Below are 13,736 nucleotides of genomic sequence, written 5' to 3' on the forward strand. Positions count from 1 at the left end.
GATGGACAGCAGACCCAGGGAAGCTGTCTGTGGTTACTGGTCCCTTGCTGAGTCAGGCTGGCTCTATGGTAACTCTCTTCACCTTTCACGAAGGCCAAGGGGCAGGGGGCACAGTGAACACCTGCCCAACACCTTCACTGCCCCCAAGTGTTCTAAGATGGTGAGGAGGGCTCATGGTCTGGAATTGGGGTGGGCACCCAGGATGGGGCTTGCAGAGAAGTTTCTGGATAGCAGGTGAGACCTAGTGAGATTAGTACATGACATTAGGTGAAGATGCTTAGAACCCTGGAAGAGCACAGCAGGCCCTTCAGCCATGGGATGAGTTTTTAATGTGAGGAAAAGTCAGTCCACAATACAAAAATCAAAAATCCACACCCAGTTCCCACCTGGCTCCTGGGGAAAGAGGAAGCTGAGGGTTTCCTTTGCCTGCAGGGAATGAGGAGCAAAGGGGAGGCCAAGGAAGGGGGGAGGGAAAAAGGCTGCAGAGGCCCACCCCCATCCTGAAGCCGCCTTCACCTCCTGCAGGAGTCCTCTGCCTGTGTCCCCTGCAGGTCACTGCAGGTCCCACTATCTGGTCTGGCCCTCAAGGGTCAGGAGCAGCGCCTCACTTCTCTTTCTTCTCTAGCCTCTTCGATGCCGATGCCTCTGTTGCCTCCTCTTTGGATTCGGTCGCAGCTGCTGAATCCTTAGGATTTGACTCCTCATAACTGACCAGAAAACAAAGGAACACATTTGGAGGATGGTGAGGGAAGAGTCCCAATCACCCCTTTCCTTGTGATCCCAGGGAATGGCAAGGGTTGTTCTGCATCTCCTGCCCATCCTCTCAGTATCTGGCCCCAACCCTGTGTGCCCTTACAGGCAACCTGCCTGGCTTTCTCTGTGCCCTGTGGTGCCAAGAGGCTCTAAAGGCAGCAGCAAATAGGAGCGGCTGGGCCTGGGCTTGTGTGGATCAACTTTAAACTTCTTGAATGTTCTGCTGAGAGCAGATAAAAGTGGGATGAGACTCCGGGAGATCGGCTGTCTCCCAGGACACATGAAGCTCAGCACCAGGCAGGATACTGTTCTATTGGCAAGCAGTACAGTGCCACGCTTCAGAGTGGACACCCTGGCTTAGTTCTCATCAGGGACTTTGCTTACTAAGCAACTGCACTCATGCCAAGCACAATGCATGTTTCCTCCCCGGTGGGCAGAAGGGTAGGTGTGTACTTGAAGCAAAGTGACTGGTTCAGGGCCAGTAAATACAAGCCAGCAGTCCCATCATCTATTACACTGTGACAAGGCCACTCATGGCCCCCATCTCATGTGAATTCCCCATGGCTGGTGATCACGCCAAGGTTCTGGGGTGCCTGCTCCCCCCAAGGCTGGGCAGCAAGTACTGACTGGTGGCTGTAACAAGCTGCCTCCTGCCTCTGACCCCAGCAACACTCCTTGACTTTATACAAGAGCTGGAGCATCTGCCCTACCTTGGGCTTGGGACAGTGGGGGGAGCGGGCAGGTGGGCACCCGCTGGGTATTACATGGCGCTGGGATTCTGCGGGCGCCTGCGACGAGGGCCAGCTAGCTTCTGCTGCATGGAGTCGGCCAGGCTGGCGGGGGAGCCCGAGACTGTGGGGAAGTGGGTGAGCCTCGGCGTATGAGGCAGGATTTCCGCCGAGGACTCGTAGCTGTGTGAGACAGATAGAGAAGACAGAACAAAGAGATGGAGAGAGGAAGACCAGGGGAGGACAGAGACTTCCTTCCCAAGGAGCAGGGTGCACTGCCACCTTGTTACCTGGCTCACACTTGCAGCCTCTGTATACAACCTTCATCGCTTGAAAGAAAATGCTCAGCTGCAAGGGTGCACCATGCAGGCAAAAGAGGGAGGATGCACTGGATTGAAGGTGCTGCTGAGCCAGTGTTTCTAACTGTTCTGTGACATATGGAGGGCTAGGGTCTAACCCCAGTAGAAGAGCATGTGCTTACCATGCATGTGACCCTGGCTTTGATCCTTGGCTCTCTACGACACCCCAAACAGGAAAAGCACCAAGGTGCAGAATGCTGGAGATTGACATCTGTCCGTGCAGCCACAGTTGCGTGTCAGTGCATAGACATCTCTAAAGGCATCTGTTAAGAGATGGTCTCTCAGGTGGGCTGGGACATGAGGACACACATGTCCCCTCACAGCTGTGCATCTGTGTGTGTAGTGTATGTGCGTGTGGAAACCAGAGGCTGATGTTGGGGGTCTTTATCACTCATTTTTTGAGAAAAGTCTGTTATTGAACCCAGAGCTTATCAATTGGTTAGACTGGCTGGCCAGTGAGCTCCAGGTATCCCTCTCGGTACCCCACCAGGAGCTGTGTTTATAGACATGCACCACTATACCAGCTGGGTGCTGGTGATCTGAACTCAGGTTTTCATGCTTGTATGGCAGGCACCTTACTGACTACACCGTCTTCCCTAGCCTGTTTTTTTTCTTTTTGAGACTGTAGCCTTAGTTGGCCTTGACCTCACAGAGATCTGCCTGCCTCTGCCTCTGGAGTGTTGGGATTAAAGGATTTTTAAAATATATTTAATTAATTTAGTGTATGTGTATGTGACAGGGCTCATGTGGAGGTCAGAGGACAACTTACGAGAGCTGTCTTCTTCTTCACCTCCTGAGCCATTTCATCTGCCCATGCCTTTTTTTTTTTGGTCTTTTTTGAGACAGGTTCTCCTTGTAGCTCTAGCTGGCCTAGAAACTCACTATATAGACCAGGCTGGCCTTGAACTCACAGAGATCCACCTGCCTCTCAAGTGCTGGGATTAAAGGGATGCGCCACCACGCCTGGCTTGCCCACGCCTTTTAAAAAATTTTGTTAAAATTTTGTTTTGCTTTAGTTTAAAATTTATTTATTTTGAGACAGTCTCACTATGTAGACTAGGCTGGCCTCAAACTCACAGAAATCTACCTGCTTCTGTCATGCGACTGGCCTGGAGCTTACTACATAGCACAGCCTGTCCTGAACCCATCCTTCTGCCTCAACCACCCAAATAGTGGAATTAAGGCACGAGTCACCACACCAGGCTCAGCTGTGGAACTTTTTCTTTTTCATTCTTTTTTGGGGGGGGGGTGTTTTTGAGACAGGGTCTCCCTGTAGCCCCAGCTGGTCTGAAACTTGCTATGTAGAACAGGCTGTCCTCAGTTTCACAGAGATCTGCCTGGCTGCTGTGGAATTTTAAATTATGTGTGTGTGTGTATCACTGTGGATATGTGCACATGAGTGTAGGTGCCATGGTAGCCAGAGGTTTCAGGTGAGATTCCCCCTGGAGTTGTAGTTACAGGAGGCTGTGAGCCGCCCTACATGGGTGCCGGGAAGTGAACTAGGGTCCTTGGGAGGGGGCAGCATGCACTCTTAACCATTGAGTCATCTCTCTAGTCATGGGATTCTGAACCATGTGAATGTGCTACCCATTCAAGAATGAACAGTGAATGAATTTTTTTTTTTTTTTTTTTTTTTTTTTTTTTTTTTTTGGTCTTTTTGAGACAGGGTCTCCCTGTAGCACCAGCTGGCCTGGCACTTGCTATATAGGCCAGGCCTACTTCAATCTCACAGCGATCCACCTGCCTCTGCCTCTGGAATGCTGGGACTAAAGGCATGCGCTACCATGACTGGCAACGAATTTTTTAAAAAGAGGAGTGGTAGTAAAAGAAAAAAGTAAAGCCAGAAGATCAAATTGAGAGGGGAAGAAGGAAGGACAGAGGAGAGACCACCCACTTTCTTTTCCCTAAGGATGTTCTGGGTAGGTTGGGGTGCTGTGCCAGTCAACATTTAAGGAAACCAAGCTTCAATCTGGTGAAGGAGGGACCTTCTGCCCTAGCTGGGTGCTCAGAGCTTTGCATGCTGAGGACACAAGGGGACTGATCTGGAGGTCCCCCTAAGGCTGGATGCGCAGAGGGAGGGGCAATAGGCGCTGACCTGGGCTGCTATGCCAGAAGATATAAGTGGGCAGGCTCCAGATGGGCAGGCTGGAGCTGGGGAATCCAGGCAGGACACGGAAGGCAGAGTAGGCATGGGGAAAGGGAAGGGGTGAGTCACAGGCTACCATGCAGCAGCCAAGTGCACAGGAGGTCCTGGCAGGCACTGGAGGGCCAACTTGAGGCCAGGCAGGTGCAGTTGGGTGAAGGCCCCCAAGTGGGCAGTTTTAATGGTAGCCGGCAGCTATTCCTAGGTCTCTGGTGGGTGGGGTTGGTGATGCTAGGGTGCAGATACCTATTAGAGTCATGCAGGCCTTGGGGTAGGGATGTGGCTGTGACCACGGGGAAGGAGTGTGTGCCTGAGGAGAAAAGGGAGCAAGTCGTGGGTTATGGCTACAGGGGCTGCTGGACAGAGATGGACACACGGGTTCTCCTCAAGGGTATGTCCTGGTCCTATTACTCACATGTACAAACTGACACCAGGGCAGAAGACACATCTCAAGTCACTTTGTGGCAGAGCCAGGCTGTGACCCCAGGGCCTGGATGGTGGGCAGTCTGAAGAAAACCTCTATCAGGTATATGGTGTGGGCTGCCCTCCCCTAGCTCCTGGGGAAGGTTTTCACTGGTGACTACTCAGTCACTGACTGAAAGGGCCAGGGGAGGAGCAGATGAGAGAAATGCTCCCCTGAAGAGTGCTCACTTGCCCCAGCAGACTGTCTGCAGATACACTGGGGCCTCCTGGATGTTGGTCCCATTCCACCTTACCTGAACATCTCTGCCACTTCTCCCTTGGCCAGTGCTACCAGGACAGGAAAGCCGATGCACGCAGGGACCAGGTACAGGAGAGCCGGCTGTGAGAAGACAAGAAGCTAGTGAGGCAGGACGCCTACTCAGGGCCACACCCAGTGTATTCTTCTGGGCTTGACTGAGAGATATAGCTCAGGCCCAGGTTCACAGAACCAGCCAGAGGCTGAGCCAGAACGCAGGGCTTTGGGAAAGCAAGAGCACAAAGAAACAAGGACATAGAACTCCAAGGAGTCTGTCCAGCAGTGTTGGAATCACCTGGACAGTGGCTCAGAGCAGGCTGGCTTTCTTCCTAGAGGCCAGCTCCACAGGGCGGGGCAGAGGCTGGCATTTTAGTAAATACTCTGGGAGAGACTGAAGATGGTGACAATACCTGCAACACTTGCTGCAACACCATGCAGACATACCATCCCTGAAAGTACCCAGTAGCTTTCGTACCCAGGTGCTCTGCCCTACCCTACCCCACCCCCACATCTGTACTGAGATGCCTGGGAAAGCTAGGCTAGGAGAAAAGACTGTTCCCATGGCTGTGGCAGAGAAGAGCTAATGCTCTAGAGGGAGGGGCCAGCCTGGGCCTTGGGTCTAAGTGTTAAATAGGACAGAAGCCCCACATGCCGGACTGTGAAACCATTCTTTTACAATCTCTGAAAAGTTGACATCACTCTACTGTATGATGCGCTGGGGACACTCCGAAGTCCCCAATGCTGCCAGTGGCCTGAAAGCCTCATGAGATGTGACCCCTGTCACTTCCTCCAACTTTATCTGACCTACCTTGCTCTGGTCACAGCCCCAGGACCTTTATATGTGTAGTTTCTGCTGCCTGAGCTGCTCTTGCCCGCTCAGCCTTCACCTCTGTGGGAAAGCCCTTACTTGCATGGTATCATCTGCTTGCAGAGTCCCCTCTGCCACCAACCCCAATTATCCCTACTAACATTCCTGGTCCTTTGTAAGGGATCACCCCATACAGACCAGTCTCTATCCCCTGTTGGGTTGAGGACTCAGAGAGGGCAAGCCTTTGGCTGCTCTGTTTACTCTGCATGTCTGGTATTCAGCAGAGGGCCTGGGAAACAGGAGGTCTAGCAGAGGCTTCTGCACCATGCTCACCAGGCTAAGAGAGGTCTTGGAGATGAATGGGGTGAGGGGAATTCATTTTTGGTGCCAAGCCAGCCTGTGGCTAGAGAACAAAGGAATCTTTCCTAGTGCCTGAGGACCCTCTTCAGTAGACCATTTCTTGGCACTGGTCTGGGTGGGCTGTGAGCCACACTGTTTACATAGATCATGCCTGAATCCAGCAATATCCTAAGGACCCAGACCCGAGTTTTATAGATGATATTCTTGAGGTTTGAGAAGGGGACTGCCTGGTGCAAGGTCATGGAAGGTGTAGAGGCTGAGCTGGGACTGGACCTTCGGAGCTGGGCTGCTTTTACTGCCTGCCCCATCACATTTTACAGACACACACACACACAAAGTTACACACACACAAAAACAGATGAGTAAATAGAGGCTCAGAGGAGAAGGGCCTCAAGAAAGTTGGTTAGTACCTGGACCTAGGGTCCTCCTCTGCAGCCCAGGGCATTTTCTTAGAGTCTTGGAAGAATGTAGGGTTTATAGGGGAAGGAGGGTATATGGACTGACTCTCCCCCAGTGGCCTCTAGGCCAGGGAGCTGGCAGCCTTGGGTTCATGGGAAAGGCTCCTTTAAGAGGCAGCAAGTTTGCTGTTATGGGAAGAAGACAAACCTGCCTTCTCTTTTTTTCTTTCAGGGAACCCAGGGAGCTCTTCAACAGACAGTGCCAAAGAGAAGGGATGCATGGTTCAGGACTGTGAACTGGGGGCTAGGGCTCCTAGTTTTCCACTTTTTTTTTCTTCATTTTTTTGAGACAAGGTTTCTCTGTAGCCCCAGCTGGCCTGGGACCGGCTATATAGACCAGGCTGGCCCTGATACTCATAGAGCTCTACCTGCCTCTGCCTCCTGAGTGCTGGGATTAATGGCATGTGCCACCATGCCTGGCTTTGGGTTTTGGTTTTTTGGGACAGCTTCTCTGTAGTCTAGGCTTGCTAGAATTTGCTATGTAGCTGAGGATGACCTTTAATTCCTGCTCTTCCTGCTTCCATCTCCAAAGTACTGGAATTCTAGGCATGTGCTACCATGCCTGGCTGGGCTGGGTTTTTAAAGATCAGGTGACTCCTATCTAGAGCAATGCAGGCAGGGGCCGCCTGCATGTTCTTGGAGAAGGGGACCCTCATTTGACAGGTTCTTCCTGTCAAGAGTTTTTCAGGGAGGTGACCATCTGGATGACTGAGAAGGGCCCTGCCTGACTTGCTGTATTATCCAGGATGTCTGTCCCTCAGAACTGCAGTCTCTCTACAATGGGGAGGATGGCATTTCTTGCGCTTGCTTTCTGCATGTCAGACTCTCTTGGGTCTCCAGATGGGAAGGCAAGCCTGACACCTGGTGGCTGCCAGGGGAATGGCTTGCTCTTGCAGTCCAACATAGGGCTGAGAGCTGGAGCATAGCCCTTGGGCAGGCCAATAAGCCAACATCTCAAGAATCTGCCTACTCTGTAACCCCCTGGCCAAGTGCATGTCACACAGCCAGCACAGCTCTGAGGCTGTTTAAAGAGACAGCTCTGCAAATACACTTGTTTTCTCTGCCTATCAGTGACACCCTTGGATCTTTGCTAAAGGCTTTGCACAGGTAGCAATCAACAATCAGATCTTGTGATGAATTAAAAGGCAGTTCCTTGCCAGGCGAGGTGATGCATGCCTTTACTCCCAGCACTCAGGAGGCAGAGGCAGGAGGATCTCTGTGAATTCAAGGCCAGCCTGGTCTACATACTAAGTTCTAGGACAGCTGGGGCTACAAGGAGATCCTGTCTCAAAAAGACCGAAAAAAAAGGCAGTTCCTGTGTGATGAGGCCTTGGGGAGGAGACGGGGAGGAAAGAACAGCAGTCTATCAGGTACTCCCTTATTCCTGGACACCATATAGCCCAAGACCCCCCCAGTGGATGCCTGAAAAGAAATGGCATAGCACTGACACCCTGTTACTAAGTCACTAATGGGCTGGTAGTACACGGAGTGCTGGAAACACTGGACCGTTCATGTGGCATAGTAAGCACTCATCCTGATACTCATAACTGTGTGACACTTGAAACTGGAAGTTTCTGTTTAGTATTTTTGGGCTGTGGGTAACTGAAACCACCAAAAGTGAAGCTGTGCTGGGGCAGGTTATCCAGGTTATTCCTGTACTTTATAGGAATTCAGTGCATCCCCAAACCACTCTACTTTCTATCCTCATTACTGAATGAGGAAAAGCAAGCCTAACTCTGGCAACCTGGCCCAAGTCCCACTGGGCTTCCTCGGCCTCTGTACCACGCTGCTTTGGGCCATGGGGCTTGGGCCTGCTTTTCACACTACCTAGCCTGGGTCTATCTACCTGGCTCTATTACCCACTGATGGGGCCTGACCTCCAGCTTCCTCTTGTGCTCACCAGCACTCTTAGGAGCAGAGTCTGGCAAGTGGGATGAGGAGCAGAGTCTGGCAAGTGGGATGAGGAGGTGACCCTGCCCACTCCCACTCCCTACCAGTTCCCCAGCTCCAGTCCTTTGTGGCTCCCACCACTCATGCTGTGGTGTTCATGGTACCCATCTTGGTGGGAGGAGGCAGAGCCTTGGCCTTCCTGGGGTGGGGAAAGCTAGCTTTCACTTATAAATGGGCACTTGGCTGAAGCACCTAACCCCCACCCAATCTTGGTCTTTGTTTATGCCAGCCTGCCGGGAGGCCAACTTCTCTTCCCCAGGCTCCTCCTATAGTCAGAGTGGCCCTGTGACACTATCTAACTTATGGGATATGGGTAAAAGCAAACAGCCAATTCTGGGAAAGTGCCTGCATCCCTAACAGAGACAGAGACATGACTGGCATGCTTGCCCTCCTTGCTGAAAACATGCATGATGCCTGGCGCAGAGGCAGCCATCTTGCCACAAGTGAAAGAGAATCAGAGACTTGACTGCTTTATACTACTGCGGGGTATGCACCCCTGGGCTGCTTTCGGATCTCGGTCTAAGTCCTGTTACTAGCAGTCACGCACTTGGGACAAACTGTGGACAGTCCTCACCTGGGCATGCTTGAAGATGTGCATGATGAAGATGGTAAGGCCCAGGCCGAAGATGTAGGCGGCGAAGCTTGTGTAGAAGTAGGTGTGGGTGTTCTTCTTCAGGCTTTGGGGAGGGAGGAAGAGGCTGTTAGAGCAGCAGCACCCTTTCTGGAGAAGACCCTGCAGTTGTGGGGGGTTAGGAATCTGGAGGGGGTATGTGCTCTGTGCTGTGCTCTAGGTCTCCTTAGACAAGTCACCTCCCTTCTCTCAGCCTCACTTTACACATTTGCAAAACAGGAAAACCATGAGCGCATATTATTAGTAGTTGTAAATGGCAAATGTTATCATCTAAACTGGCTCTAAGACTATAGCCAACATAAAAGTCGTCTTTTGAAAAACAAATGCAGGGTCACCCCAAGGAGTGTGATATATCAAATTTGGGGCAAGGCCCAGGGGTTAGCTCACTATGTAGCTCTGGCCTGGAACTTAGTACATAGACCAGGCTGGCCTTGCACTCAGAGATCCACCTACCTCTGCTTCCCAAGTGCTGGGATTAGAGGTTTGGGCCATCATGCTTGGCCTACTATTTTTTTTTAAAGATGGGTCATATAGCCCAAGCTGGCCTTGAACATGCCATGTAGCTGAGGATGACCTTGAACTTCTGACTCTTCTGCCTCTTCTCCTGAGTGCTGGGACTGCAGATATGTCCCACTATGACCAGTTTTTGTAATATGTTGGGGACTGAACCCAGGGCTTCAGGCATATTAGTTAAGACTCTACCAACTGAGCTATACCTAGAGTCCCACAAGTTACTATTTTTTTTTTTTTTTTTTTTTTTTGAGACAGGGTCTCCCTGTAGCCCCAGCTGTCCTGAAACTCACTATGCAGACCAGGCTGGCCTTGAACTCACAGAGATCCACCTGCTTCTGCCTCCCAAGTGCTGGGACTACAGGTGTGTGCCACCACACTGGGCTACAAGTTACTATTTTTAAGTTCAGAGGCTATAATAGTTCAGGAAGCTATTTCTGAAGGTACTAAAGATGTCTGCTATCTGGGTAAAATGCCAGTGGCTTCCTGTAGGCGATGCATCCACCAACAGTTTCAGAATATATAAATTAAGAATTGGGTATGGGGCTGGAGAGTTGGCTCAGTGGTTAAGAGCACTGACTGCTCTTGCAGAGGACCTGGGTTCGATTCCCAGCACCCACATAGCAGCTACGAACCATCCTTAACTCCAGTTCCAGTGGAATCTGAAGCCCTCTTCTGACCGCGGCATTGCACGATACAGGTACACTCATATACATGCAGGCGATACACTCATACACATAAAATAATAAAATATTTTTAAAAAATGGGTATGGTAAGCCGGGTGTGGTGGAGCACACCTGTAGTCCCAGCACTTGGGAGGCAGAGGCAGGTGGACCTCTGTGAGTTCAAGGCCAGCCTGGTCTACATAGTGAGTTCTAGGCCAGCTGGGGCTACAGCTATAGGGAGACCCTGTCTCAAAGACCAAAAAAATAATAATAAAAAAAAAGAATTGGGTATGGTGGCTGAAGCCTGTAATCTCAGCACTTGGGAGGTTAAGGCCAGCCTGGGCCACAGAGAGACCCTGTCTCCACCCAAAAATCTCAGGTACAACACAACACAACAAAACAAACTCACCCAAAGTCTGGTCCTGCCATTCCTCACTACCTTTTATGTCAGCTCCATTCTCTGTTCCTGAATATGGAACAGTGTCCAGGGAATGAGGGAATTAAGAACTACAGAATTAGTTTGTGTGGAATAAATGAGGATTATCTTTCCCCTAGTGCTTGCTGGGGGTTTGCAAATGTTAGGCAAGGCTCTACCATGGAGCTACAGCCAATCCTCTTTTATATTTGAGACAAGATCTCACTAAGTTGCCTAGGCAGGCACTTCAATCCTCTTGCCTCACCCCTGTCACAGGTGAGCAGGTGTGCAACACGAGGCTGGCAAGAACCCTGAGTGAAGCACACGCCCATGGAGAGCCATCCTGCTGTGAGGGCTGAGTGCCAGCGATGCCCTATGGGACTGAGACACTGATTCTGAGTTTCTCCTGAGGGCAGGCTGATCCTGTAAGCCTAGGTGAGGAAGGACTTCTGCCTCTGGAATGCTGACAGCTGAGCCTGTAGCAGACAAGCCAGGAGACATTTGTGGCTTTCTATAGTACCTCCAGGCAGTGAGGAGTGGAGCCATTAAACCAGTGTCTATATACAACTGACCAGGGCCCTTCCAAAGGCCATCAATAAACCTGTGCTCACAAGGCACAAACTGGCACTATAAAGAAATCCTGGATGTTGGGGCTGGGAGTATATCTCAGTGGTAGAGCTACTGCTGAGCATGGGTGATGGTCTTGGGTTTGATTCCCAGTATCCTCATTCTCTACAACACCCGCCAGATATGTGAATGGGGAACAGTCATGAAAACTAGATTTCCTTTTTTTCCTGTAGTGCTGGGGACTGAACCCAGGGCCTGGGGCATGCTCTACCCTTAGCCTAGAAAACCGATTTCAGTGATGTTGGTTCCGAGTTTGTAACCACTGTGAACATAATTACTGCTTTTTGGAGACAGAGTTTCACTATGTAGCCCTGGCTGGCCTGGAATTGCTATGTAGACCAGGCTGGCCTCAAACTCAGAGATCACCTGCTTCTGCCTCCTGAGTGCTGAGATTAAAGACATGTACTACCACAGCTGGCAAGACTACTGCGTGAGGAAATTAAGTTGACAAATAACATCAACATTGTACATTCAGCAAGCCCTGGCTGGGAAGAAAACATGGGCTGAAGAAGTAGTTGTGGCCACTGCCAGCTGGTAGCAGCCCAGTGGCATGGGAACTTTAATCCAGTGAGTGTTTTAAATAGTGATCGGAGTTGACCATCTTCCCTCCTTCATGCCCTCCCCAAGTGCTGAGGATAGAGCCCAGGCCTTATGCATGCTGGGCAGGTGTTCTTCTACAGAACTCTAGTCTTACATTTAACTTTTACAACAGACTGAAAGGTCTGAGTAGGAAGAGGGCAAAGAAAGTGAGACCTGAACACAGTGACCAAGTCCAGGCTGACAGATGATGATGATGATGGCTCAGCTGGCTTTCCCCAGAGCTACTGAAGTCAGCCTGCATTTAGTGCTCTCCCCAAATAGGCACAGGGTTCTGGACTGGGAACACCACAGATGAGAAACTGAGGCTCTGCAAGGTTAGACTGCTAAGGACAGAAGCAGGACTACATGTACCATCATAGCTGTATGTTGGCCCGATTCTTAATTTAAAAAACAAAAAAAAATCTTTTTTTGGGGGTGGGGTCACAGCCTGTTGGAACACTTAGAACACCTGTGAATGAGAATGTCTCAGGGCTGGAGAGATGGCTTAGCAGTTAAGAGCACTAGCTGCTCTTGCAAAAGACCTGGTTTCGAATTTCAGCACCCACATGGCAGCTAACAACTGTCTGTAACTCCAGTTCTAGGAGATCCGAGACCACCCTCCTCTTCTGTCCTCTGCAGGCACTGCATGACATGGATGTACTTACATATATGCAGGCACTGACACTCATACACATAAAATAAAAGCAAATAAATCAGAAAAAAAAAGAAATGAGAATTCCTCTGGGTGGAGTGGGGGGTATCTTGAAAGCTGCGGGAGAATGCTGGGGGACCCCAGTCTAGGCCAGGCCCTCCTTTGCTTACCTGATGTCAAAGCGCAGCAGCAAGGCAATGAAGATCCCTGCAGAGAGAAAGGCAGGGTTAGAAGGCGAGGGAATGGAGCAGGGCAGTGAACTGATGGGAGATTGGCCTGGTCCCAGACTGGTGTTCAGGGAGCCAGCAGAAATCCCAGTTCCCTCCTGCACTGTGTCACTGGGCCAGTGTCCTGTTGACCAGGTAAAATAGGCAATGCAGCAGCAAGTGAAGTCACTGCTCTCAGAGCTTAGCCAAGGGGCAGGAGGCAGAAAGAATGACACCAGCTGTGACAGCCTTCAACAGGAACCCAAATCCATGGTTACTTTCACTGCAAAAGGCACTTACTGTTCTGTGGAAAGTGGCCTGGGGTAGGACCCTGTCTGAAGAGTGAGATTAAAAGAGGGCTTCTTCAAAAAGACACTGACAGGGAAAGAGAAGCATACATAGGTCCTGAAGGCTAGTAAGGCTACAGTCTGGAGCAGGAGGGAGACACAGGGCATGCATGAGGTAGTCATGCAGCAGGCCTGCGTCTATATCCTGAACAAGGAAAGCACTGGAAGAGTCCTCGGCAGAAGAGCACCCAAACATACTCAGAAAGCTCTGTGGCAGCTATCTAGTTGGAGGTGGGGTGTAGGAGCAAGCAGTAGACCATTGGGAGGTTCTACAAGGACTCAAGGCCACAATTCCACCCCCTTTCCACACTCTGACCCATGCTTCAAAACCAAGTCTAGATGCCCAGAATCTTAAGGGCTCCTGAGACATAGCCAAGTAATGCAATCTCTGTATGTCCCACACACCATATCCTTTATGTGTCTGCATGTCTGTCTCCATCATTGGTCTTCAGGCTCACACAGGGCAGGGGCTACATCTCATTTAGCCAAGGGCTGCCTCTCAAGAGCTGAAACATTCTGCACTGATCAGAAGTACCAACTAGCAAATATAATTAATATGTATTTTTGCAGTATTGTGTTTGGAACCCAGAGCTACAATTGTGCATGCTAGGCAAGGACCTTACCACTAAGTTACACTTCTATGTTTAATTTAATTTTTTAATTTTTTAAAATTTTTTGGTCTTTCTGAGACAGGCTCTCCCTGTAGCCCCAGCTGTCGTGGAACTCACTATGTAGACCAGGCTGGCCTTGAACTCACAGAGATCCGCCTGCTTCTGCCACCCATGTGCTGGGATTAAAGTCATGCACCACCACACCCGGCCTCCACG

The 13,736-nt window shown here is 50.6% G+C and overlaps 1 protein-coding gene across 5 annotated transcripts in view; it reads right to left on the minus strand.

Annotated features, from left to right (window-relative positions):
• Nucleotides 1-268: 268 nt before the first annotated feature.
• Hm13 (histocompatibility minor 13) overlaps nucleotides 269-13,736 on the minus strand; it is a 41,197-nt gene continuing 27,729 nt past the window's right edge. For 3 of the 5 annotated variants that reach the window (XR_001872357.2, XR_607128.3, XR_607127.3), the window contains 5 exons: nucleotides 12,527-12,563; nucleotides 8,852-8,954; nucleotides 4,700-4,785; nucleotides 1,464-1,664; nucleotides 269-707 (listed from right to left, as the gene is read on the minus strand). Coding sequence is in view for 2 of the 5 variants with exons in the window: in XM_008829398.3 (XP_008827620.1) it covers nucleotides 605-707; nucleotides 4,700-4,785; nucleotides 8,852-8,954; nucleotides 12,527-12,563 (329 nt within the window). In the remaining 3 variants the exon portion in view is untranslated. The remainder of the gene's footprint in view (nucleotides 708-1,463; nucleotides 1,665-4,699; nucleotides 4,786-8,851; nucleotides 8,955-12,526; nucleotides 12,564-13,736) is intronic. The other 2 variants (XM_008829398.3, XM_008829397.3) reach the window with 1 other exon arrangement.

The sequence above is a fragment of the Nannospalax galili genome, unplaced genomic scaffold, assembly GCF_000622305.1.
Source record: "Nannospalax galili isolate Female #2095 unplaced genomic scaffold, S.galili_v1.0 scaffold1714, whole genome shotgun sequence".
In the NCBI taxonomy this organism is placed as follows: domain Eukaryota; kingdom Metazoa; phylum Chordata; class Mammalia; order Rodentia; family Spalacidae; genus Nannospalax; species Nannospalax galili.